Source organism: Polyodon spathula, chromosome 16, assembly GCF_017654505.1.
Source record: "Polyodon spathula isolate WHYD16114869_AA chromosome 16, ASM1765450v1, whole genome shotgun sequence".
In the NCBI taxonomy this organism is placed as follows: domain Eukaryota; kingdom Metazoa; phylum Chordata; class Actinopteri; order Acipenseriformes; family Polyodontidae; genus Polyodon; species Polyodon spathula.
In genome coordinates, this window is record NC_054549.1 from 25,163,040 (window position 1) to 25,189,527 (window position 26,488).

The 26,488-nt window shown below is 38.0% G+C and overlaps 1 protein-coding gene across 2 annotated transcripts; it reads right to left on the reverse strand.

The window, feature by feature from the left end:
* Nucleotides 1-8,333: 8,333 nt before the first annotated feature.
* LOC121328678 (ER degradation-enhancing alpha-mannosidase-like protein 1) lies at nt 8,334-21,241 on the reverse strand. 2 transcript variants are annotated; one of them, XM_041273616.1, is made up of 12 exons: nt 20,708-21,241; nt 18,908-18,980; nt 17,611-17,714; nt 15,682-15,853; nt 14,955-15,138; nt 14,054-14,228; nt 13,517-13,637; nt 12,827-12,997; nt 12,502-12,575; nt 11,654-11,750; nt 10,566-10,736; nt 8,334-8,605 (listed from the first exon to the last, which is right to left on the reverse strand). In XM_041273616.1, the coding sequence occupies exons 1-12, from the start codon at nt 21,118-21,120 to the stop codon at nt 8,516-8,518; spliced, it is 1,845 nt and encodes a 614-aa protein (XP_041129550.1). In that variant the 5' UTR covers nt 21,121-21,241; the 3' UTR covers nt 8,334-8,515. The 2 variants fall into 2 exon arrangements, with proteins under 2 accessions (XP_041129550.1, XP_041129552.1); XM_041273618.1 differs by lacking the exons at nt 8,334-8,605; nt 10,566-10,736; nt 11,654-11,750 and adding an exon at nt 11,778-11,877.
* Nucleotides 21,242-26,488: the final 5,247 nt, after the last annotated feature.

The window sequence follows — 26,488 nt, forward strand, 5'->3', positions numbered from 1 at the left end:
GGCAGAGAGAGCTGGTTTTAAAAAGTCTGTGCAGATTGTCAGTAAAAACATAACAACAAGTAAAGTAAAATCATGATCATCCCAACCTTGATTTTACAAGCATCACCACGGTAACCCTGTAATCATGTTGAGTGATGCTCTTCTGCCATATTGTCATTGTCATGATCCAACAAGCCTTTTGTCTGTTTTTAATAATGTACATTATAGTCCAGTCACGTTTCTGGATTTCTGTGTACTATCAACATAACAGCTGTGGTGGGAAAATTACAATGTTACTACTGCTATGATTGTTTAAGGTTTCCATGCTCAGGTTTAAATGTTATTACGGGTTGTAAGATTTAGGTATAATATAATATTATGTACAACAAGTAGTTGTTGTTGTACATACTTCCTCTTTCTCGCTGCAGGGTAAGCAGCCCATATAAGGGATGGAAAGATACTGACTACCAGCTTGAAAGAAGAAATTCTCTGAAGTTCTCTTTATTTAGCAACTGCAAGCTACATCCGTGACAGTTGTTATTGTTGCATATGATTGGTCTCATTTTAATCTTCAAAGCTGCAGCTATCTGCGAATATTGAGTTAAGTTTCTATGATTGGCTCGTAATGACTGTAGGTTACAAGGTATACATGATGCTTACTGGCTCTGTGTAGTCAGAGCATAGCTTGGTATTCCTAACACCTGCGTGTGTTGAGTGAGCTCTCGGGTTTTGCAAACTATTAAACTTGTTTACTCAATCTTGTTTGTTCTACTGAGTTTCTGTCTTATAAGAGTTTGAGGTGAAAACTTCCACGACACAGCAGTCAAATGACACCAAGAAATAAAGACATGAAAACAACGAACGAGTGACCCATACATGCTGTCACAACAATACTGTTCAAATTTAAACCAAGAAAGGTAATGCGAGAACACTCACTGAAAGTAAGTTAAAGCATAGGCAAGCATTGTAAAGCCAAGGTCAACTGTATTAAATGCATAGTATAACTATGGGAAAACTGAATATTTACTATGGTAAACTATTATAAAATATAGAAGTTCAGAACCGACCTGCTTTTCAAGAAAAAAAATGGAACTTTCAGCAGTTCAACACAAATATAAAACTTGTTAGGGTGACTGGATTATTTCTGCAATGCCTAACACATCTAAATTTGTTATACTAATGCTGTGCATCTCTAACATTCATGAACCAAATCAGTCAGAATAGTTTTGATCAAATAAATGGAGTATTTATTTAAACCCCTGGAATTCACAATATATTTTTCCTTGGATTAACTTTGATTGAGCTATCTTTAAATCTAAATGCGTGAAGGACTCTACTAAGCAAAGAATCAAGGTTGACAAGTTTAAATCTGACGTAAGTCCGATTTCCTGAACTCACAATGCAAATAAACAGGAGCTGGTGGTAGGCACAGTGTCACAAAGGGGTATGGTCTGTACTGCAGTATATTGTACTGGTACTCCAGTGAACACAGCTTTGTCTGCTTCAAACTTTCAGCAATGAAATGTAGCGCTCCAAAGTAGTGTGCCGACTAGCCCTCCCTGATGTTGTTTTGATGTTCATTAGAAGCCTGTCATAGCAGGCTGTGTGGTTCAGTGGTTAAAGAAACAGGCTTATAACCAGAAGGTTCCTGGTTCAAATCTCAGCTCATTGTGTGACCCCAAGTAAGTCACTTAACCTCTTAATGCTCTGCCTTTTGGGTGAGATGTTGTTGTAAGTGACTCTGCAGCAGATGTATCTTGTAAAGCACTTTGTGATGGTGGTCCACTATGAAAAGACACTATATAAAAATAATGATATTTGATTATAATGCTACATAGACATGGTCTTTGTGAATGAAATAGAAATGTGCAATGAAATTAACCTGGATCAGTACTGAAGTTCAGTATGTTAAACAGACAGCTCCATACTACACTGAAACTTTATTTACATGTATCTCCCAAATGGAAAGTCAAGGATTTTCTTAGTGTAAATTAATATTTTCGCTTGCATGGGTGGTCCAGATACCAACCTATAGCCTTTGTAAAACCTGGAAATGTTTCAGTAAAAATTGGTAAAAGCAAAGGACATTGTACAGCGGTTTTGTCAGGTGCATGTTGGGCTACCTATCAGCAAGGCCATTCAAATAGATTTTTTGTTTGTGCAAGCATTCTGAGCAGTTCTGCGTTTGGTTGTTTCACTGTTGAGTTATTATCATGTTCTCTGTCTTTGCCTGGCTTGGAGCTTGTCTGGAGAATCTTACATGCTGGGGCAGAGCTCTCTTCCTTGTTCCATTCCAAACATGTGACACTGACCTTTCAAGAGTAGGCAGGGCTAGCTGGGCTACAAGGTCACACTGTCACATGGTTGGAATGGAATGACGAACACTGTTCAGTCCCAGCAATTAAGATTCTCAGACAAGCTCAGAACAAGTTTAACAGGTAAATGTAGATTTCCAGTCAAATTATAACAATAGTTACTAAGATTGCCTAAACACTATAAAATAGTACGAGAAAAATAAAAAGCTACATGTCAAAGTGGCAAAGCTCTAGCAAAATGAAGTAGCGTGGGGGCTGTCAGTCTTTCGGGATTATACCTGTAGCACCAGTCCCTGAATTAAAATATGACCCCTGGACTTCTAACCCATGTCACCAGTTGTCTTTGCACTGTTCTCATATTTGGAGTTTGAACTGTACATTTAGGCAAGTAAAAAATAAATGTGGTACTCATCCACCTATATTTAATAGGCTAAAACAATTTTTTATGAAATACATCTGTAGTAATGTAAAACCTCACATTTTCCAAGCCTGGAATAAATAACAAACTGGGCAATTTCAAAGCACCATGAAATTACATGTTATTTTTAATGCATCAGAGGAACTCATTTCCTAGTGACCGTTGAAATAACTGTGTGCACTGTGGACATTATAAGGCAGCACTGCCCTCTTGTGGGAACAAACAGAAACTGCAGCACTTATGATTCCGTTCCATCAGTGTTCAGAAAGGCCTTGTCAAAAAGTAATTTTAAAATCTTTGTGTTCACAGTTCAGTGCACGACAGTGTTCAGTTGTTAGGTCATTGGGGCATATGGCTGTATATTATTACTTAGTAATGGAATGATTGTAGTTGTAAGCCTACAGCAAAGTTGCTTAAGATCACATTACAGAAACATAGCAACCATTTAGTTCTTGTCAATTCTTGTTTATTCTGTTCCATGAACAAAATAGCTAGGCCAGTTGTGCCCCCCCCCCCCATTTCCCCAAATGCAGCAGTCTAACAAGTCACATTACCCTAAAATATACAATTAAAACTTTACAAAGTTTCAGGCAGGAAACTACAAACAAAAAAGGATTGTTTGATAGGAACATCTGCAACCATCACCAAGAGTCAAGCAGACTTTGGACCACAGAGGTAACTCCCACATTCATGTCAATACTCACTCTGCTGCTGTTACCAATAGTATTCAAGCCGGGTACATTTATACCTACCTCGCTGAATAGGCCCCTAGTTTCATCACCTGGAATGCTGGTCCAGACGATTTGCTGTGTATGAGTAGTGGGTGGGGTCTGGGTATTCACCTTGTATGGAGTGTACATCCAATCACATGGCGATAATGACAAACTTCCAGTTTTCACATCACCCAAACAGTGATCAGTTTTATTTTGCGGGTTGTACAATGATTGTCACAGCTCTGCATGTCAATTTGAAGGTCTGAACTACGAGGGTCACTTGGGTGGTCTGTGCCGTGTTTTTAAGTTGACCTCATCCTCCACCTCAATTCTGCAGTAAATTAAATAAACGCAAGACTCTTGACTAATCCAAACCAGTTGGTATTGAACCCTGTTCAGATTAGTGATGTGTTCAGATTTCTTCCTGATCATAGTCTGTAACCATACTAACCAGTTTTGCAGCCAAATGCAATCAGAAATGTCTATGGGAGGCGAAGAATGAATGGTGATGTCGGGTGAAGATTGAGTGTGACAGACTGATGGACAAATAAATATGACCTGGGCAGAAGGGTCTTCAAATTTATTAATGAGGACTGACAGTAACTTCTATTATAAGAATAAGAGGAAGAGACTTGCCTGGGCCAAAAAACACAGAAACTGGATGTTTGAGGAGTGGAAGTCGGTCTTATGGACCGATGAGTCAAAATTTGAAATACTTGGGTCCAACCACCGAGTATTTGTAAGACACAGAGAGGGTGAGCACATGAGTTCTGCATGTGAGGTTCCCACCGTCAATCATAGAGGAGGCAGTGTCATGGTCTGGGGTTGCTTTGCTGGTGACAGAATTGGTGATCTTTACCAAGTCCATGGCAAGCTCAACCAGCATGGCTATCATAGCATACTTCATAGGCATGCTATTCCATCAGGATTACGGCTACTTGGGCAGTCCTTCCGTCTTCAGCAAGACAATGACCCGAAACACACCTCAAAGTTGTGCAAGAACTATCTGGTGAAGAAGGAAAGTGAAGGGCAACTCAAATCTAATGACCTGGCTTTCCCAGTTTCCAGACCTCAATCCTATAGAACTTGTATGGGACAAACTGGACAGAAGAATCAAAGCAAAGCTACCCACAGGTGCCCTACATCGCTGGGAATTACTGCAGAAGAGCTGGGAAGATATGTCTGACGATTTCCTGCTTTAACTTGTTAACCGAATGCCTCATGTTTGTGAGGCTGTTATTAAGGCAAAGGGTGGCTATTTTGAGGAATCCAAGACTTAAGAGACAATTTTCAATGTTCTTGAACATTGCTTTGATACTGCTTATGTTTTGTATATTGTAACAAGTGTTTTCATTTTCAAGAATTTACGTCAATTAAGAACAAACTTAGTTTCCAGCAAGTGTACTCAAACATTTGATTAGTACTGTGTGTGTGTGTGTATATATATATATATATATATATATATATATATATATATATATATATATATAAAATATCACACACACAGAGTAATCCGTCACATATCCGAACGCTGTGGGACCAGAGCAAGGGCTGATATGTAAGTCAGATGAATGAATCTGGTTTAAAAATGCCACACAGCTGTAACAATTGTTATATTCACACAATTATTGTTTTGAGATTTAGCTTTTTATTAGGGAACTCCCCTAAATCCTGTTTAGAAAGATACAGGTTATTACTGCTTGTGCCAGAGTAGCCGCCTCCGTGCATCAGCTGCTGAGTGACAGGCAGGAGATCAAGACGGAGGATTATTTACATATCCACACACTGAACACTACCAGTAATGGTACCGCATGGGGCACATACTACACAGCGAACGGAAACTACCATCTCTGAACTAATCTTCTCTATTCAATAAAGTATGATCATGGCGGATAGAGTTAGGGCAGACATGCGACAGGCAGATACAGGACAGATTACTGTGTGTGTACACCTATCTCAATAAGTATTGAAAGATGAAAGTCTACAAAATTGCATTTACATTTGTTAAAACAAGTTTTATTATACCATACATACAAACAAGCCTTAATATCCAACCATAAAAATAACAATCCATCCCACAGGAGGCAAGCTGACTGCTGTTAAAGAATATTTATTGCATTTTTATTTTTTTAATTTGTATTTATTTTTTATTTCCCCCCGAGTTAGTTTTTCTTTCTATTTCCGTGTTGAAATATGCAGCCGCTGCGCCTAAGGGAAGACAATGTAGAACAGGAGCAGGCAACATCGTCCCTTTCACTCCACATGTTTGCTGCAATCATAAACAATTTGAACCAATTAAATAAAGAATCCAGTTAGGGGGTTTACTCACTTTATCCTGTCGTTCTGGTTGTGTTTTTTTAAATTATTAAAAAGTAGAATTGGATTGTATCCTCTTGTACATATGACACCCATTATCACAAAAGTTATTTAAAAAAAATGGTAGTAAGGGAACTCTCCAAGAAGTCGTTTTGAATCAGTAACGGAATTGCCCTCTTAGAAGTTGCCTACCCCCGTTTAGAAAAGGGACACTTGCAATGTAACAGAGCAATTCATGCGAGAAGAATCTGACATAGGTTTCAAATAACTTACAGAAAAAAAAACTAATACTAAAATACAAGACACATGATTGTAGAATGTTCTTTATCTAAAATAAGGTTGTGCAGTAGAGCATTCCCTTTTAACAGGTGCTGCTGCAGCTGTAGTGGAATGTTTCTTTGATCATGCTGCAGTGTTTAGCTCCTAGGAATAAGTGTGACACAAGTTTACAAAGCATATTCTACAATCTTCAAGCAGAACTGTGTCATTCATTTGCATGGAGATGTGCTCAAAATATCACTACAAAGCAATGACTTGAGAGGAGGCAAAGCAGCGTTTGGAAGACTACGTTCCATAATTCTGTAATTTCATGTTCAGTGCATCCCGAGGTGGCATGTAAGGTGGAAAAGTTTATAAATTATAACTTGTGCATAGCTATGATGCAGACAGACATGTTCTAGAAACTATTAGAATTTATCAGAAACTTTTTTGAAGAGTCTACTTTCTCTCTTCTCCTTTCAGTTCATGGAGACACACAACATCTAAATGAATTTGAAAAAGGCGCTTTATGCATCGTGAAAAAGCATGTGATCACTGCCAAGGTGAATAACACATAACTATGGTAGAACACATAGAAATAGCCATTCCACTGACAGACTTCAAGAAATAACAGCTTGTTAATATTAGTTTGTATTCCAATATATAAAACCGATCCTGTCAGAAGAAAAATAACTTATTGATCGCACATGATTGCAGGCATCACAATCCTGTGGCTACAATATCTACAGTACTGTTAACAGCAGAATGCTTGTTTTCTAAATGGTTTTTAGCAACATATCCATACAAATGCACTTCATAGGAATACAATGTAAAGCTATTCAGCTTATTTGTTGAAAGGCCTTAGTTTACCAATTTAATGTGTGTTTAAGTGTTTGCTGGTTTCTTCTAATAAAGTTGAAAGTGAATTTCTAACACACTCTGTGTGTCAGGCTGTCATACAAAGAATGCAAGAGAAAATTCTTCCACGCTGATTAGAGGTAGCTGACAAACAAACATATTACAAGTCATTAAAATGTAAATACAAAAACAGAAGAAAAGCCGATAAACGTATTGAATCTGTTTTTATATAACCTGCTGTAGTTTAAAACTTTAGAATGCTTTGCCATTGACTTTCTGAATGCGGCTGCTACGCTTAGTGAAATTATAAGTAATAACTCCTGCTAACAGGTACCTGTGGGGACGTGACTTCTATCAATTAAACAACTCAATAATTAGAACAAAGAATTATGCATAGGAATCAAATTGCTGGCCTGGAAGACTCGTATGCGGCCACTAGACTTCATCTTTCAAATGAAATAACCGTTCTAAAAATTACATCACTTTTGCGTTAAGTACTGTATGACCCACGCAACAAGGTTTGCAGTACAAAATTTAGAAAATTGTATAAACAGCTACAGGCTATGCAAGTTATATCTCTATTCAATACTGTCAAAAAAGTTATTATAAATCCCTGCTATTTAACGTGTCATGAAATTGATACATTGTTTGATTTTAGAATCTACTCGAATACTGTATTGAAAATGCAGCTTCATAAAACAAACATTAGGGAACAAACCAGTGAGGGGGATTAATACAATATTACTAGTAATACAACACACTTGAAGGCTCTGTATCTGGGCAACTGGATGAACTGTTCCTCAGCTTTTTAAATATTAGAAGTATTATAGGTAGGGCTTGACCGACAGCCATCTATTTTGTTTGAGCGTCTCAGGTCTACCGATAACCTGAGTGGTTCACCTGGTAAAGGCACAGCAGTGTGGTGCAGGGAGAGTCATACAGCGACCGTTTGCATCCAGGCTGTGCGAAGCAGCCCATCTTCGCTGGTCATTCTAAAGGAAGCATCAGATTGGGTCTGGCGCTCCCGCGATTTAGGGAGGCAAAACCGTCAGACACCGTTACACCTCATCGCACCTGCAGGGCTGCCTTTGTCCTTTGCAAAGCCTGTTAGAAAGCCATTTTTTTTGGTTTAAAAAACAATCCTCTAAAATACAAGGCCATTTTAAATAAATCCAAAAGCAAGCAGATTGAAATAAGATTTAGATCCAAGAGCATTTGAATTCATAAATTAGGGCCTCCTTTTGCAAAGAGAAGCCTGGAGACGACAGGCAAAGTAAAAGCAGCAGGAAAATAATGCAGCACAGCAAAACGACTGTACTGTACTTTTAGGCACCCAGACCTGAAGTACCCAAGAACTTCTGGTTACTTTTTAACGTGCTTTTAAGTAAATGTACATACCTTCATCACACATTTAAAAACAAAGCGCCACAGGAACAGACCTGAATTTCACAAAAAATAGTTTTAAGCCAGTATTCCTTAATTTGAATCAATATATTTATATTTTAAATCAATGCAGGGGAGATTGCCACCATCCGTAACTGCCTGGGACCGGCACTGCCCTTCTACAGCAATGAGTATTGGTAAATAAGCATCATCCTGCTCCTCTTCACAGTTTGCATGTGGGAGGCATGAGCCCCTGATTCCTGCAGAGTTCGTGTTCACAGCAGCCCAACCATGTGATCTATCTGCCTCATGTAAACACTTTTCAAAGGCAAAGCGTACCTTCTCTCATCAGGAATCCTGTTGCACTGAAAAGGGAAACAGAGGACTTTCAAATTTACACCTCCTTATTTTAGATTAAATTGTTCTCTGTTATATAAAAACACCACCACACAATCCTCCGCCACCAACAGAAGCAAACACCAAACCTAGAATCATAGAATCTCAGAAAAGGTGCATGTAAAAGTTTATTTTAAAATTGTTTAATTTACTGTGTCCAATTATTATTTTACCTCCCATTTTCTCCCAATTTGGAATGCCCAATCACTTTTCCCCTCACCGCAGCAATTCCCCACACAGCTCAGGAGACCGAAAGGTTCAGTGGGCATCCTCCGATCCCACGACTAAGCTAGCTTTCAAGATGACGAACCACAGTATGTTACCGTAGTCCAGCCTCCAACATACCGACTGCACAAAGGCGCTGCTCTCTTGACAGACGTGGCACATCACACAGTATATATGTATTTTTTTTTTGTGATTCTTTAATGTTTTTATTCAAGCTCTTCAGCAGGAGGTGGGAGGGACTTACCCCTCACAGCAGGGCAGCTTTTTTATATGTGCTCGGTGATTGACTGGTCAGAGATGCTCTTCCCATTCGGTAATGGTTATCATTCTTTTCAGGGAACCAGGGTTATGGATGGTCAATCAAGACTGGCTTAAGCACTTAAAACTTTTATTAGTGCAAGAAAATTTAAACACATCCAAGAAAACCAAATTTGACTTGGCTCTTAATTTTATCTGACTGAGATTGGAGTGCACAGAAATCAAGAATACCTGTATCCGAGCGAAACATACACCCGACAAATAAGTTTCTGCTTAATGGAAAAAAGACGACAGCAAGTATGAACCTTGCTCTGTGTAGGCTGAGCTCCCTCAGGCCGCTGTTATGGAAGCTGCTCTCTTTGCTTGCATTGGTTTGAAGGTGCCTGAGGGTCCAGTCAGACTAAGGCTAGGGATTGCTGCCTAATAAAAAGCTCAATTTCCTTGAGCTACATGCCTTGGCTTTTCTTACAGATCTGGTAGGTGGCATCTTTTTAAAGATTGTTACAATACTACTCTGAATTCAATACTTGTTATTGTCATGTATGCATTACAAAAAGAGACGGCAGTCAGTATGAACCCAGAAAGGTACGTTCTATTCTTGAACATCGTATTTTACCATATTTCTAAAATCCATCCAATATTAAAAAAAAAAAAACATATGGGTGACAGTGCATCTCAGGGTTCTGTGCCATTTCATAAAGCACTCAAGCTTCATTCTTCGGTTCATTTCACAAAGCCCTTGATGAAATATTCTCTCAATGCACTGCAGCCCATATATATTATTCTACATATTTCTCCATCATTCCACATTGTTGTTTCTGTTTAGATTACCATTTGCCATGTTTACAAACTATTTAAAAAAATGGCCACTTTTAAAATCTGAATTTCTGTAGCGAGGCATTTGAAAAATGAGAAATGACCACTTGTGGGGTGCAGCTGTCATTTCGGTCTCCTTTGCAACTATACTGTACGTACCATAGTTTTCAAAGTACAGTAATGTTTTATTGAGGATGATGAAGAGGGGTGCGTCGAATGCACTGAAGGAGGTTATCTGAAATTGATTTTTCTAATTTGAACGTGCAACAATACCGGGGTCACTAAAACAGTGTACATTCTCTAAAGGAGCGAGTAATACAACAAACTCATTGCAAGAATGACAACTGCACCGGAGCGTTTTACACTGGTGCGCGGCTAAATCTGAAATCTATGATACTCTATTTCAGGGGCACAAAACACTGATCGCATGTGGACAATTTACACTTTGAACAAAAACTGGACAACGAATCCCAGAAACGTACGTCATTTTAAACAGAGCCTCTAGTTCCATGTGTGAAGTTATCAAATCCCTCAGAACTGCAAGTATTCAAAAAGCAGTCGACTCCTCTTCACAATCTCAGCTCCTCTGAAACCTCAAACCTGTGTTTCCTGCTTTGCTTGTACACTTACATTGGTGCTGGTATTGGCTGGCCTGACTTCAGGCTTTTCTGTATTGGCAACAACCCCTTCATCCTTCCAAACCTTTTCTCGGAACCGCTTGTCTATTGGCACAACATGTCCCTCAGTCGTGAAAATGTATTTATTCTCAGATTTGTGCAAAGGGTTATCTTCATCAAACAGCTAAAAGGCAACAATAGAAACCATTTAAAATGCCAAATCTTTAAGCTTGCAACATACTGCAGAACACTCATGCATGCATACCAAATTTTTTTTATTAAAAAAAAAAAAAATTTAAAGTGCATATGAAAAAAAAAGACACCTTGACGTCAAACAATGTCTCGACAAAGACACAAAACAGTTCTTAGCAGTGGTAAACTATTGGTCACACACACAAAAAAAAAAAGCCTGCTACAAAAGATTTCCTAAAGTTCTTTGTTTTTCGAGAAATTATACAATTTCCATTGGGTTATGTAAACTTTTGACTACAACTATTATATATATATATATATATTTTTTTTTTTTAAATATAAGACAGACAGATACATAGAGAGATGTTTACTAAATTTAGGATGCCCAATGTCCATTTAGGCTCCCTTCCTGCAGCAATTCCCCTTGTTAAACCCAGGAGTTCAGGAGCAGATGTTGGCAAAGCCCAACCCTGCAAGTGTCACCGGGCATCTGGCCAGTAGGGTCCGCTGTAGCGTGGTAATGAGAAACGGCCCCAAACAACTGTGTCTCCCTTAACCGGGAAAGCCAGAGCCAGAGCGATGCTCCCTCTGGAATCTCCAGCAAACATTGACTTCATACAGCCAGGACGTGAACCAACGCTCCCCGGACTGTATGAGTCGCCTTGCACACCGTGTGGTAGTGCCTTTGCCTTAGCTTATCTAGCATGAAGGCAAGGTAGGAACACCCAATGCAGAAGGAGAGCCGGAAAGCAGGAACATTGTTTTTCACACCTTCTATTTAACATATAAAAACTATGGATATTTAAACAAATCCAGATGTGCTGCTTTTGAAATAATTTAAAATACCAAAAAAAAAAAAAAAAAAAAAAAAAAAAAATCATGCAAAACAAGTTTCACAAAAACACATACCAGAAACAAATATTTACACGTCTCGCTGAGAAAGAAACTCTCCATCCTGTCTTCCTTTGACTTGTCCACAACATGATGCAGAGTGGCATACCCGCATCTATGAAAAAGGGAACAGCTCAGGAGGATGCTAGCCCTTCGGAGAATCAGCCAAAGGCTACCTGGGTTTTTACATAATAGCACTGCAGTCTCCCTGCATACAGATTATTACTGAAGATACCAAATGGCTGCAAAGAAAAAAAAAAAAGTGCAGAGTGCTCTTGAATGTTGAATTTATAGAACCAACACTTAGTGCTTTAAATCAAAACTCCAAGACTCTAGTATTATGCTACCGGTGTACAGAAACACTCAGCTACATACCTTCTTGTCCGGTCAGATTGTAATTGATTATGAATTCCCAGGTTTGGTTTAATTGATTAAGGGATAAACAATAAGAGGTGAAATCGGTGGTGGCACGAGAAACTGTTTATCATTTGAACGCCGATTCAGAATTGAGTTGTTTATCGCATATAAAAATATTTGTAGGTAAACTTCATTCAAAATGTCATTGTCAAATACAAATGTATCTATATACCAGAATCCAGTTTTCAGTTGAATTGGAAAATTAATCAATTAAAAGATCAACCCGGGTGGCGTCAAATGTTTTAACGCTGTTCAATCAATCTTGGCAAGCAACTTTACATAATGGACTGCAAAGACCAACCTAAAGGAGAGGATTTCTGCTTACTGTTGTACATTCAGGGAAAATGTGAACATGGTATTGAAGCTAATAAAAATGGTAAGAAAAGCACAGTTGCTGTTGGGTAGGGAGGTTATTATTGGACTTCTCCAGGGTATCCATCAGCACTTACCTGACTTTGGTATACTTTTCAAGGCTCTGGAGAATATGCATTCCTACATGGAGATAGAAAGGGTTCTTGGTGGCCTGGGTATTAAGAACAAAATAAAAAGAAAACCTGAAACCTGTCTTTCAGAGGCAAGTTTAAGATTAGATAAGCATACACATAAGCACCTGCAAGACTGGACACTGAGAAAAACCAACAAGTGAATGTATGGAATGTAACAATATAACCATAAGAAAGACTTAAGGAGGTACTAGCCAAGGTACTGCTTACTACGGCTTCTTCCTAATAAATGCAATTCCCTGTACACTTTTCCCTTGTCTTAAGAACATACCTGGTAAAGAACATATGTGGATTCCACCAGCTCAGGTCTCAGTGGATAAAACTGGACATCAGGTGCCTGGAGCTGCCAGTTATATCTCTCCGGGAGGGCCCCAAAGCGTTTCCAAATAGCGTAATAAAAGGCATGAAGGCAAATTGCATTTTCAATGTCACCACTTAACACCTGCAACTCAATTAAACAAACAAAGTCAGAATTGTGAGACACAGGTTTCAATTTGAGTTACCCGTCCTGAGAAAGACCAGTGTATTTCAAGTTCAAATCAAAAGGTGTCCCTTGCTATTTTTACATGTATTTATGTTTTTATTTTATTAGATAATTCTGATGTGAAAATAGAATGTCTAAAAGGGGAACATATAAAAACTAAAATACCAGTAATCTACAATTCTGCATTTACTGTTTTTTCAGGAAAGCATTTAAACTGATTAACATTTGTTGTAGAATAACACTTGAATTTATGTAACAAAACATTTTTCTGCTTTAATAAATAGTGTTTAATTGTGAAATAGAGTACATATTGAAAATAAGACTACCTACGGTACGTACAACAATATAAAAGTCAATAATACTTCTCAGGGTCATAAAATAGCATTTTTTAGAATCTGTGAATCTTATTAGCTTTTTTTTTGGTCTGGAAAATGTGGAAGTCAAACAAGTTTTTACATTATTATTAAAATACTGCACCTGGAGACCTGGAAAAAAAGCCTGAAGCGAGTCTATCCATGTGTTCATTATCTGTCCACTAAACATGTTCACATTCACATATAGTGGTGGATCACCTTCTCCTTCATTGCAGGCTTCTCGCCTGAAGTCCAAAGAGAATTAAAAAAATTATTATTTACATTAGATATAAACGAGGAACAGTTTACAAGAAAACAGAAGAAAAAATTGTCAAAAGTCTGAATGTCTGAAGTCAGCTTGAACGAGCCAAGCTTAGTGAAATTTGTAGCCAGGTACCTACGGTTTCAAAAGATCTGCTAATGAATTTCAAAACTTAACCAGAGCCAAACCTAACAATCAATGCAATTGCACCAATTACATAGGCAGCATTTGTTTTAACACTTTACTACCCCAGGGTATGCTTCCATACCCATTTAATACCTTTTTTCAAAATGTAAAAAATATATTGGACACTGGACAGCAAAGGGTTAAAACAGCAAAATAATGACAATGTAATGGAACTTTTTGCAGATAATTAAGTGTCTGTTTGCTTTATTGTACCCTCTCCTGAGATGGCTCTGAATACTCTCGTACGCAGCATTAAACATCTTGTGATCCTCTTTGTCTCCGAAAAGGATGTAGGACTTCAGCAGATACTCATAGAAAGAATCCATGCCTGCTCCCAGACCGCTCTGCTTGCTAACCCACTGGCCTGTCTGAATGTTCACCACATTACCTGCATCAGATCAACAAACAGGGCATTACAATCCAAAACAAGCAGGTCACTAACACTCATCCAAAACCCATCAGAAACATGACAGTAAATCACCGGGACCTATCCATTGTGTGCACCTGCAAGAATACATGTGGTTCTCACTCACACCTGGAGAAGTGGTCTCTAAATAATATGTCAACTAGAACAGACAAGGTCCCCAAGTTTGACACTAGAATTTCTTCACAATTGAAAAGCATTCCTGCAAATGTTACAAAACTAGAAATAAATTAAATAATTAAACTTGAATAGTGCAAGCTTTATTATTCCCCAGAGAGGGATAAAATTCCTTTGAGAAGGGAATATTGTGGTCTTACTTATGCATGTCAAACTTCTCACATTTTTGTATATATCTGGTGAACCACTAGTCCAAGTCATGAAACTTCATTACTTAGCATAAGTTTTTGTGCATATCAGATTTTGGGGATATGGAGGTGTCTGCATGTCACATTTTTGCATGTATCTGTTGATATGCTTATTAAATTGTGATTAAACATGTCAATACTAATTTTTAGTCCATACTAATCTCCAATACTGTTGATATGAGTCATGCTCACCAACTAATTGTACTAATCGCTCTAATTTTGAATTTAGTCATGGCAGGACAGGTGTTTCTCACATACTTTTTACAGTGTTATAGCTGCATTATGTGTCGGCGTGTAACTGTGGTTGCTAATACATAAGACTTGCCTAGTAAGCCGGTCTCATTACTGCGCAGTTTCCAGAGTGCCTTCACCGCCCTTCGTGCCACCCATTCAAAGGTTGAATCCCCGACCAGGCGACTGAGGATCCCAAACTCCACCAACAGCGACCCAGCTCCGGCAGTGCAGGTTTCATTGATACTGTCCGGGGGGACTCCTCTCTTTAGGTTTACCTTAGAGCAGGTAAAGGAAAAAAAAAAAAGGGGGTTCACCTTCAGGCTTCATTAGAGAAACACCATGTACTCTTCTCTACAGTAGTTTGGTCAGTCTGTCAAAACTCAAAGTTTTTTCATGTAAGAAATAAAAAAAAAAATTGCCAAGAAGAGAAAGATAATAGGCTAGAACTGCCTCTTTCTTATTTGTTCCGTAATTTTCATTGGTGAGTTTACACAAAAATGGAGCAAACTATATCCTAAAGAAAACAGCTTTGATTAGCTAAAAGCAAATACACTTTTCACAAAGCCCATGTAGAATTAAAGTTGTGAATAGGTACCTGGTTTTAAACAAAATAAATTGTATTTACAATTTTACAAGCAATGTATATTTGAATGTGGAGGTAATAGCAATAATATACTTGTTTTAGATTTTATTTCAGTCAATCTAATATAATATCAAATTATTATAACTATAACCTCCAACACAACAAAAGCAAACCTCTCTTACCGGAGTGATTACAAGTGATTGTCAAACTCTTTACTGAGTAAAGACCTGCCTACCCGAGGGTATGGGATTCCTGTACTGGTATTCTCAAAGGCTGGCAGAAGTCTCACAGCTAGGTCATGAGCCAGGTGTAAAAGCTCATTATCATAGTCCTGCAGCCCCACGTTACCGAATGGCTGTTTGGAGTCAGTCAGGAGAATATGAGCAGAAATTAGACCTCCAAGAATCCTGGGGAGAATGAAGCAGACTGTAAAGGGGCAATACCTTCTAGGGTGTTACATTGTTCAGAATGTAACACCTACACTGTGTGTAACACAGAACCTTTATAGAACGCGCACGACTGAACTGCACTGGGTTATAGTCCTTGTATAACACCAATGCTGTACACTAGCCAGTCAAAAACATTATGGTTAACCACTGTTTACCTCACATATAACAAACAACCACTTAATACCTCAACATGCAGATATTCTTCAAAAATTAGTAAAGGGTTGTGGTTCATTCTAAAAAAATATATTTCAGAAGCAAAGGAAAAACTAAATTAGAAAAAACTAGCTTTACTACATCATAGCAGTAAAAGCTGTGACGCACACTGCAGGACTTTACTTTAGATACAATACAACCACAGCTGTCCAGGCACCTGAATCTACTGTTAATTCAGCAACCGTTTTTAGCAGTTACAAAGTAAGCAAACAACATAGTATCGGAAAAGATCTGGGAAACAGCCCGATGTAACCTACATGGGCCAACTGCATTTGAAGAGATTTAAATGAACACATTTCTTTCTTATAAATATTATGTTTTTTGTATTTACAGAACAAAACCGATTGCCAGACTAAGGCATAAGGAAAACTGTGAACAACTAATTCCGCACTTTATAAAACAATCACAAATGTTATAATGACACTAGGCCACTCCAAAGCAGGCACTGCTGTCAAATAAAGCACTTCTTTGGGTGTGCATTACTTGACAACACTATACACTCCATGGGGACAGTGTTTACAGCACTATACATACTTCAAAAGTTCCTTTAAACAGACGACCACCTTAAAAATGACAAGAATATTTAAAGCAGTCTTGCCATTATGGACAGTTGACTTTTAATAACGCCATTCTCCACTATGGCTGCTACGATTAAAAAAAAAAAAAAGATTTGATTTATCTATTCCATTCCTCGTTATATACATCGATACAAATACTAGATCATCGATTCAATTATTACATTTTTTGTAACGTGCCTAGTTCATAACATTATTTAAGCTTAAACAAAAATGCACTGAACGTCCTTAGGAGTGGACGTGCTGCTGCAGCTGTCGCTGAAAATAAATATAAAAATATATATATTTCTTAAACTTGTGTCTAGTTTATACAGATTACATTCCAAAGTACTGGAATCTGTAACACCCCTGTAGTATGTTAAAGTTGCTTTTGGCTAGTTGTGAATGTTTGTTTTTTTGGGGATTTTTTTTTTCCCCCCTCTGGACGCTACCAAGGCATAATTACCCCTGTATGCTAATGATGTTATGGTCGTTGTAATCGTTTCACTATGGAATCAATGAACTGACACGCTGTGTGAATGTCAAATTGTTGTCAAGGGAATCCGAGTTCTACATGATATCCCCGAACTATTATGGTATGTCTCAGTTACTAACATTTGGACTTTCTTAAACATGAGTCTAGAGACTAATTTATATACAAATAAATTGCATACCAAAGTCACTACAGGGAGGACCCCTCTATGGCTGCTCATTCCCAAGCCATGCTAGTGAAAATGACACAACTGCATTCAGAAAAACTGCAAGAGCAGACTGTAAACAGTATAAAGAAAATCAGCTCCATATAAACCAATACTGTAACCATTAAACCAAATTAAAACACTGTGCTATTAGAGAACTTCAGGTTTCAGGTGTTGTGCAAACACTGAAATATATATGTATCAATCTGGGTCAACGAATCAGGTACAAATATGTAGAAATGTAACTAACCTGATATTGGCCTCAAACACTTGCACAGTCGAGTCTTTGTCAAAGGAGACCGTCTCAATCACCAACTTGACAGCTTTATGGAACTCCGAGACATTCCCCATCACCTGAAAGAGAAGACACAAGAATCCATGTTACATAACTGCACTTAGTCCAAGAATACAAACTGTGAACAGCATGTAGCTTGAAAAACAGAATCACAACAAACCAACGTAAGTTAGTTTTAATATCATTTTAGTGTCTTAGTGGTAACCAAGCTGCTCCTAAAGTGTCACCCAACAACTGGATTTGGCGATCAATTTGTTTTGGACTAAGAGCCATTGGCTCCTAAGGCAAATAGAGAGTCTGGTGCTACTGGTTGACTGTCTAGGCTACTGGTTGACAACAAAAACCCAGCATATTCTGAATAAATAAATAAATAAATAAATAGGTTATATACGAATCCTAATCAAAACTGCACAACATCCTGCACTTCAGCCTCGATTTAAGTTAGTGGCCTTCGTGCCCTCTACAAATTTATTTAACTGAAGGCCATTTAGGCCTTGCCCTTTCTGTTCACAATTCAGAGCCCTGGTACTGTAATAGCATCATAACGTGCCACTGTGGCACCATGATCTATTCTGTAATAATTGTGTACCAAGTAGTAGGCTACGGTAAAAAATGAGCTAAAATAATTTGGTTCAATTTTTTTAATACAGTAATATATACAATGCAGCACCATGATTTATTTTGCGTTATTGGTAGCCTACAGGCTAAAGAAAAGGAAAGTGCACCAGGTATTCTTATGATTTTACTACTGCACTGTACAGGCCTACTGTACAGATTCATATCGTTACATCATGTAATGTTTACAGAATACACTTTTCAGTACAATGATTTATGCATTTCAAATTAAATTAAGCACTAAAGTTGTGTGTCCCCCGCCCCCCCCCCCGACACTACATTATTTCTGCACAACCTGTTTGTCTCCTGACGTGTCCAGTGTAGCGAGGGACTGCTGTAATAACGTACAGCTGCCACAGTGCTCCTTGAATCCAGTTACCTACAGCTAGAAGAACTAGAAATGGGAGTTTTTGCAAAACCTTGGGTGCTTAATGCAAGGGGAATGGCATCTCTGACTGAAGTTTATAGGCACAAAGTAAAATTGATATCTGAAAAAGATCTGGATGTGATAATGATAAAGGAGGTAAGAAAACATATTGATTTAAAAGCCTTGGTTATTCAGTTTTAAAAATGACTGAATAAAATTACAAAAAGGTAAAGATTTATTGTGTGTAAAAAAGCAAAGTTGACAACTCACCACCAGCGTGTCCAGTATGTCAATCAGAGTCAACGAATAGTTCCCCAACACATCATTAATGTTGATGTTTGACCTGGAAAGACAACAGCTTTGAGTGCAGGAGAAAGAAGACTGAATCTGGAAACTGACAGCTTGGTGGACTCTGAGCCTGCAGGACAAGTGTAGGCAAACGCAACACAAACCAACATAAAAGTAGAAATTATGCAGCAGATCTACCAAGTCTAACCCGTTCAGAAACAGACTCTTTGGGAAATGTAGGTCTCAATTATAACCAGTCTCACTCATAAGAAACAGGAATTCACAATGCATTTCAAAAGAGTACATAAGTAAAATCTCAATCCTCTTAAAACAGTCAGCCTCTCACTAGAATCTACTACTGTATGTTGCATTCTTTCACACAGCCATGTAGTTACTTTATAAGCTGCACCTTTTCAAAAATTTTATTTTACTACTACCATATACATTAAAACAAATCACTAATACCGGTATGTAGGCCGACAAGCAAAGCAATTAAACCTGTACATGTTACTAGGCTGGGTCGCAGTCAAATGTATTGTCACCCTACAGTTATTATACCATAATTCAAGGTAACAGGTTAAGGACAAGAACTTAGTCAACTTGAACCATTTTTTAATAAAACAATGGCAAAACACAGTTTCTAGTAATTTAACAAAACAAACTTTAATTTCATGTACGCATTCATGACAAAGGTATCGACACCCCTGCTTTAGTATTTCATGGGTCCTACTTTATGCTCATTCTTAAACAGTACGTTACATCCTGTTGGTGAAATCTGGGCCCTTTCTGGATAACACATTTTCTTCAGCTAAAACAGATTGGATACACAATGTTTGACTACAGCTTCACTTAGATCATTCCAAAGTATATCTACTGGTTTTGGATCTAGTGATTGCAAAGGCTATTCCAGAACTTATCTTCCTTTTTCTTCAAGAATTCCAGAGTTGACTTAGCCCTATGCTTTGAGTCATTAATAATAAACTCTCAACCAGCAGATGGTATCATTGTACTTTGTAGAATGTTTTGATACATTATTCCATCTTAATCACATGAATGGCTCCAGTCCCTGGTAGCTAAAACACACCCATATAATAAATGATCGAACCACCCCGATGTTTAACTGAAGGCTTTTCCCGTTTTCTCCAAACATACTGCTGTCTGTTTCAGGGAAACGTTATACTTTTGTCTCAGACCAGAAATCGATATTTATGCTTCAGATTCCTATTAATATTTGAATTTATTGGCAAAATGTTTGATTAGAAGAATTCCCTTTAAAAGTAGTTTGCAACGAGGTCTACGTTCATGCAACTCTTGTGTTCAGGTACTTTCGTACAATTCTTTCGTGCACTATTATACCTGATGCTTCTAAATCTTTCTTCAAATCCTGTTAGATTTTTTCTGTTACTCAGACGATTCTCCTACCTGCTGTAGGTAACATAACATTATGAATGTCTTACACTGCCAAAAAGTCCATTCCCACACAGCTGTTCGATGTCAAGCCAATTAAACTTAAGAACTCTAATGCAATTTTGTACAATTTGGTACACGTTTTGATACATTGTTTAAGTTGCTTTCTCTGAAATTACAGGAGTAAAAGTAGAAACTGACAATGAAGTACAGTTTACATAGAAGTGCGTGGGACAAGAAAGCAATAGACTAGTCTAATAATTAATATTTTAACATACCGAAATAAATAAAACAAGTACTCAACACAAACTATTTGAGACACAGATTAATAATAATCAAATAACAACAATAACATGGATTTTAAAAGACACTTACGGATTTAACACATCGGGTCCCCGTCCTTCACAGTCAATCGGGTTCAGTTCATCTTCTGGAAAAGCGTATTTCATGTAGTTGTCATATCCAAAATAAAACATTTCTTTCGCCATGTCCTTCATTTTTACCTTCAGGTTATCCGGGAAAGAGTTGTATTTTTGGGCGTACTCGTCTTTTCCGTCTTCAAAGTAATTAAGGTAAGAGTTTTTCGACCAGGTCTTGCTGTCCCCATTCTGTGGGTTATTATTCAGCCACGAAGGTTTTTCAAAAGCGACTTTCTCGTCATCGACGTAAAGGTCCACTTTTTGAGAATGGAAGTTCTGATAAAAACCCAATCCGAATGTGAACCACAAGATACAATTGAGTGCCAGTCTCAACAGGAGCAGCCCAATTACTATAGATCGCCATTGCATTTTTGCCTAGAACTTACCCTCATCATGTTTTAATTTCAAAATTGAGGAAAACGAAAGTTTGGTCGCTTTTTACGTTCCCTTTTAACCGAATTCTGTTTCCTGTTAAACAACAAACCCCCTCCCTTTGCTGGAATCTGATTGGATTCATATGTGCTTGGTCACGAGGGCTGGCTGTAAATTGGAACATTCTGATTAGGTCTCACAAGTGCCCGTCTTTCTCGAGCGTTTGAGTGACGTGGCAAGCTCTTAATTCAGTAAACAAGAGGCACTTTCTGACCAGTTGCAGTGACTGCATTGCTAATAGCCAAAAACACGTTGACTGCAGTATATTGGAATTTGTAGAAATGCAAAATAGAAATTAATCAGGTTCAATACCGTAAAAACAAAATCAGGTTTGCAGAAGAGCTGTTCTTTTTTATACCGTGTTCAGCTAACATCCATGTATGACATCACAATGGGCTGATACCATTGCTTAATGTTGCATTCCATTCATTTAAAGGTAAAGCAATAGTGGTTTTGTTGTAACATGTTTCTAGAAAAAATCGAGCTGATGTATCTTGTACACATTGCACAACACATTCATAGATTTGGAATAGGTGATATTATTAGATTAACTGTGATATAAAACATTAGTCTGCTTTGGGTGTATGTGGAAATTGAAATTTAATTTGTTTTGTCACTTTCCACTTAAACCCTCAAAACTTAAAATATATTATTACTATTACCTTAACACAGCAAAACCAATTCTGCTTCAAGAATACATTAGTCACATTGCCATTAGAAAAAAAAGTGTGTTCTATATATGAGAGGTGTTTTATTTATTTTGTCCAAATCTATCATTCTAGTTTGAGACCCAAAGAAATGATAGATATTTATTTTCTATGTAAGAGTCTATGTAAGAGATTATATCCAGCAGTTCTAAAAAAAACTAACTTTTAATAAAAACAAACTGACTTTAATACTGTAACAGTACCTGTAAAGATGTGTTTAAAGAACATTGTTCAAAAAAGTTCTCAAAGTATTAAACACCTGTTAACAAATCCAATTTTTACCCACCAGGGGATTTTTTGGAGGCGGGATTTCTTATGTACGTTTATTTAGAGAACCACTTGTCCAACTGTGAATAAACTTGCTAAGAATAAAATATTGAGTACATCATAATTGAAGGGGGGGGGGGGGTACATGGATTCTGAATACTCAGCTAGTTGCCACTTTAAATTATAAATCATGTATTTGTAATACAAACATACTGTTTTTGCTGTCTGTGCACTATATTTGAAAACTACTTGGATTTTTTTTAATTATTCATTATTTTAAAACAGATTCAGCATCCTTGTCAATCCAGCCTCAGCGCACATTGCATCACTTTTTTTTTTTTTATTGTATATCATGTATTATGCATTTCTCTGTATTTTTAAGTATTATGAGTTTTCTTTTTGTTGCTGCATCTTGTAAAGCGATTTGTGGTGGTGGTCCACTGTGAAAGGTGCTATAGAAAATAACGATTGATTGATTGATTGATTGACAGTTCCTGAGGTCCACTGTCACTTGTCTATTCGACTATTTGATGCCACCCCTTTGTGACACACTTTCAGTGTTATAGTTTTATAAAACCTCCTATCCAGCTGGGATGAAAAGGACATTCTTTAGCATGTGTTATGAAGAGTAGTAGAGTCAGTCATTCTCTGCTTCCACATACATCTAGAGAAGCACTCCTTCCATTGTGATGAACCCTGGCCTGGACATAGTTTAGTACAATAATCTAGGGGCATATGTAAGCCTTTGTCCATCTGTCTGTGTGCCTGAATGTTAACATGAAGGTCAAGTGTTCAGAACCCCCTGTAGTGTTTACAAGAAGCATACTACTTGACCTTGCTGTGTCCCATGTTGTTTATATCACAGCTGTGTCCAATGTTGTCCATATCACAGCTGTATCCCATGTTCATAGCAAAATTTCCTCTGATTGTTTTGATATTTGTTTTATTCACACGTCATAGGTAAATAGATAGGATCATTTTTAATTCAACTGTTACTCATCAGGAGAAAAATAATTTGTTTCCCAAACATTGCAGTGAATTCAGTTTGTGCTCCTTCCTACAACAATGTGAGTGCTCTGATTGAAATGAGTGGTGTACGTTGGTAACATAAAGCCAGCATTGTTGCAGGAGGGAGCGTGATATGGATACACTGTGATCCTAAGAAGACTTCTTCTGGTGAACGTTCCTGAATACATGTGGTAAAATGTTATGTCCAGATGATTTATGAACCATGATGTGTGATTAAGAAAATGTTGTCAGTATGTTTAACAATGCAATGCTGCAATACAGACAACACTGGACTCAGCAAAGGCAATGTCATGTGCTTCTTTTGAAAAACTGCAGGGTGTTCTGTAACATGAGCAATATTAGCATTGTTCTCCTTTTCTGTGTTAAAGATGTTTTGTTTTCTTGTTTGATTTGCATATGTACACACACTGCTTCATGGTTCCTCATTACTTCCTGTGATATTGCTCACACACTCACGCCAGTGATTTAGTAACTATCAGGCCATGGGACCCACATCACTGCAAATGCTTAGATATCTGTAAGAAATAGTTTTATCTACAGTGCTGTATGTCAAAAATGTGTACATCCTGACTAAAAAGTATAACACACCTGGAAGACTTCAACACAAGATTCAAATGATGCAAACACTAAGAGGTAAGTTCATTTTTAATTAATTTTAAAACCTTAGAAGCACTCAGATATATTAGAGTCATCACAATAATGTGTTCTTGTTTGTATTCAGATTTTCTAGAGTGTAGCAGGGGGACAGGTTAATTGTTATACTTGGATGTACCTGATGTATAGTCAAACCCACTTAATATCACCTTCTTGCTTATTAGCACCACAATGAAATGTCCAGCCCCAACATGCGAGTCAGTGGGGTAAGCACCACATCATATCAATTTGGTTAACATCACCGACATGTTTTTTTAAAAAAAAAAGTCCTTAATAGAAACTAGCTGTAATGTGTAATTGCTGTAAGAGGTGTATTCATTAATTGCAAGGCCTTGTTAGCACTCAGTTTATCATTTGATTTGCATTCAAATCAGACCAAAATATCTTCCTTTACGCATATTGCATTATTGTTTATGAAACTAGATTATTTGTTGAAAACACTGAAAAATACTTCAAATCGAAACATGTCATTTAATGTATTAAGATTATTTTATTTATAATGTAAATAACAGATTAACAAATAACAGATTTCCAATGACCAGTCTGAAATGTGTTCATGGAAACATGCAATTTCCCTGTTGCTTTGTGTATTGTCCTTTAAGCATACATTGCCAAGAACCACACTATCTCAGCTACAGCATAGGTGAATGTAAGCAAGTTTAACGTTTCTGCAGTGTAACATGGCATTGCCTTTTGGAGGGGTCTCGTGTTTGTGAGAAGCAGTTGTCTGTGTCAAAAAGTTGCACAGCGCAGAAACGAAAACAGAGTATCTCTGATTTGCAACATTCCAAGGTTCGCTCTGCGCGTCTCCCCTGAATACGCACTGGCAGAAACTGGCTTTGTTCATCTAAAGACATGGCAGAATGCAACAATGTGTTGGGTTAATGTATCAACAAAATAAACATAAATAAACTTGTGTTTATTTATTTGTGAATAAACTACCCTGCATATACGATGGGACCTGGCACCTTAGATCATCAATCTAACGATCGGCCAACCCCAGAGAGACTTTGTTTTACCGAGGGACTAATATAATTTAAAAGCAAACTGAAATGGTTCTACTGGTGATCGAACCCAGGGTTTCTGCTTGTAAAGCAAACGTAATAACTACTACACACTGAGCCTACTCGGAGCTATATGGGTGGGCCTACATGTTTTCTACATGCAACATCTCAAATAATTACGTCATTCGACCCTTGGGCATTGTCTTTTTATGAATTAAACCTGCCAGACTGAACACAGGCTAACATTCAATGACTCAATCAATCAATAACATATTTTTTCTATAGCGCCCCATATACATAATAAAATGTATTAAGTACCAATATATACCAATACTTGTAATGTTTAAATTAGGTTCACGTTGAATGTTACCTACAGCACAGGAAGCAACATTTTGTGTTGCATTATACATTCCAATAACAAAATCTTATTAAAGAAGCAAGAAAACGATCAGCGATAATGTTTCTAGTGTTACGAAATGGGTTTAAAAACATAAGTTAGCAGGCCTTTAATATTTCATGTCAAATGTGTAAAGTAACATTAAGGCCAACCACAAAGTATGATTCAGATCTCGTTTCATCATTGCTGTTGAAATACTGCATTTAATAAGCATGTGCTCAGCGTCCTTGTTGATGACAGACACAGACAAGAATAAACAATAGGATTGGGTGCTTGTATTTATCAATTCTGACTCATAGCTCTCATTACTATGCTCTGCTGTATAAAGGAACTAGTTGAAATATCTGAGCCTCAGCAACTGTTCAGACAGAAAACTGATCTTGGTACAGTACTGCTCAAAGCTCCTAAACAGTATCACCCCTCTCAAGTGTTCTTGCTCTCTCAGCCTCTTCAGTATTGGAAACTACCAGAAAACTCATTTTACCAAATGCTGCATAAGAAACGTTAGATTATTACCATAACCTTGGTTCCCTGAAAGAGAATGACAACCATTACCGAATGGGAAGAGCCCTCTCTGACCGCCAATCACTGAGCATATATTTAAAAAAGCTGCCCTATCAGGGCCCTGCTGTGAGGGGGAGGTCCCTCCCACCTCCTGTTGAAGAGGGACGTCTTCACAGTAGCATATCGCCATTTTCTTTCGAAATCAGAGGTCACCTTCTTGGTCTTGACAGCGCTGCTAGAGACCTGCCTGATGCATGACCATTAGGTCAGTCATAGCCTTTGCTACCGCCTGGAGCTCCTGTGTCTGCTTATGTAGCCCTTTCCTGCAGCCTCTATGCTAACTGGTTCTGGTAGAGCACCAGTATAGCCATGGCATTCACTGCTTGGACTGACAGCGCTGTCGATACATACACCATCTTAAGCTTCGCATCCGTTGTCCTGCAAGGCTTGAACAGACAGGTTGGGTCCTTATCCCCCTTGGTGAAGATGGAACCTTGCACCAATACTGTGAACCACGATTGGCCTAGCAGTCAGTACCACATCTATCGGCGCCGAGGGACAGCGCTGACAGTGCCGGGCTGTAGACTGCACGGAAGATGGTTACAACTGTGCCGAGTCAATCTGGTCCGGGTAGGCGCTGTTTTCAAGCCTGAAGTCGACAGTAGAAGCATTGTCGATGCTGGACTGTGTAGCCGATTCAGTCGGCTTGAGCGCCAACAGCAAGCGCAGCCGCGCTAGGAAAG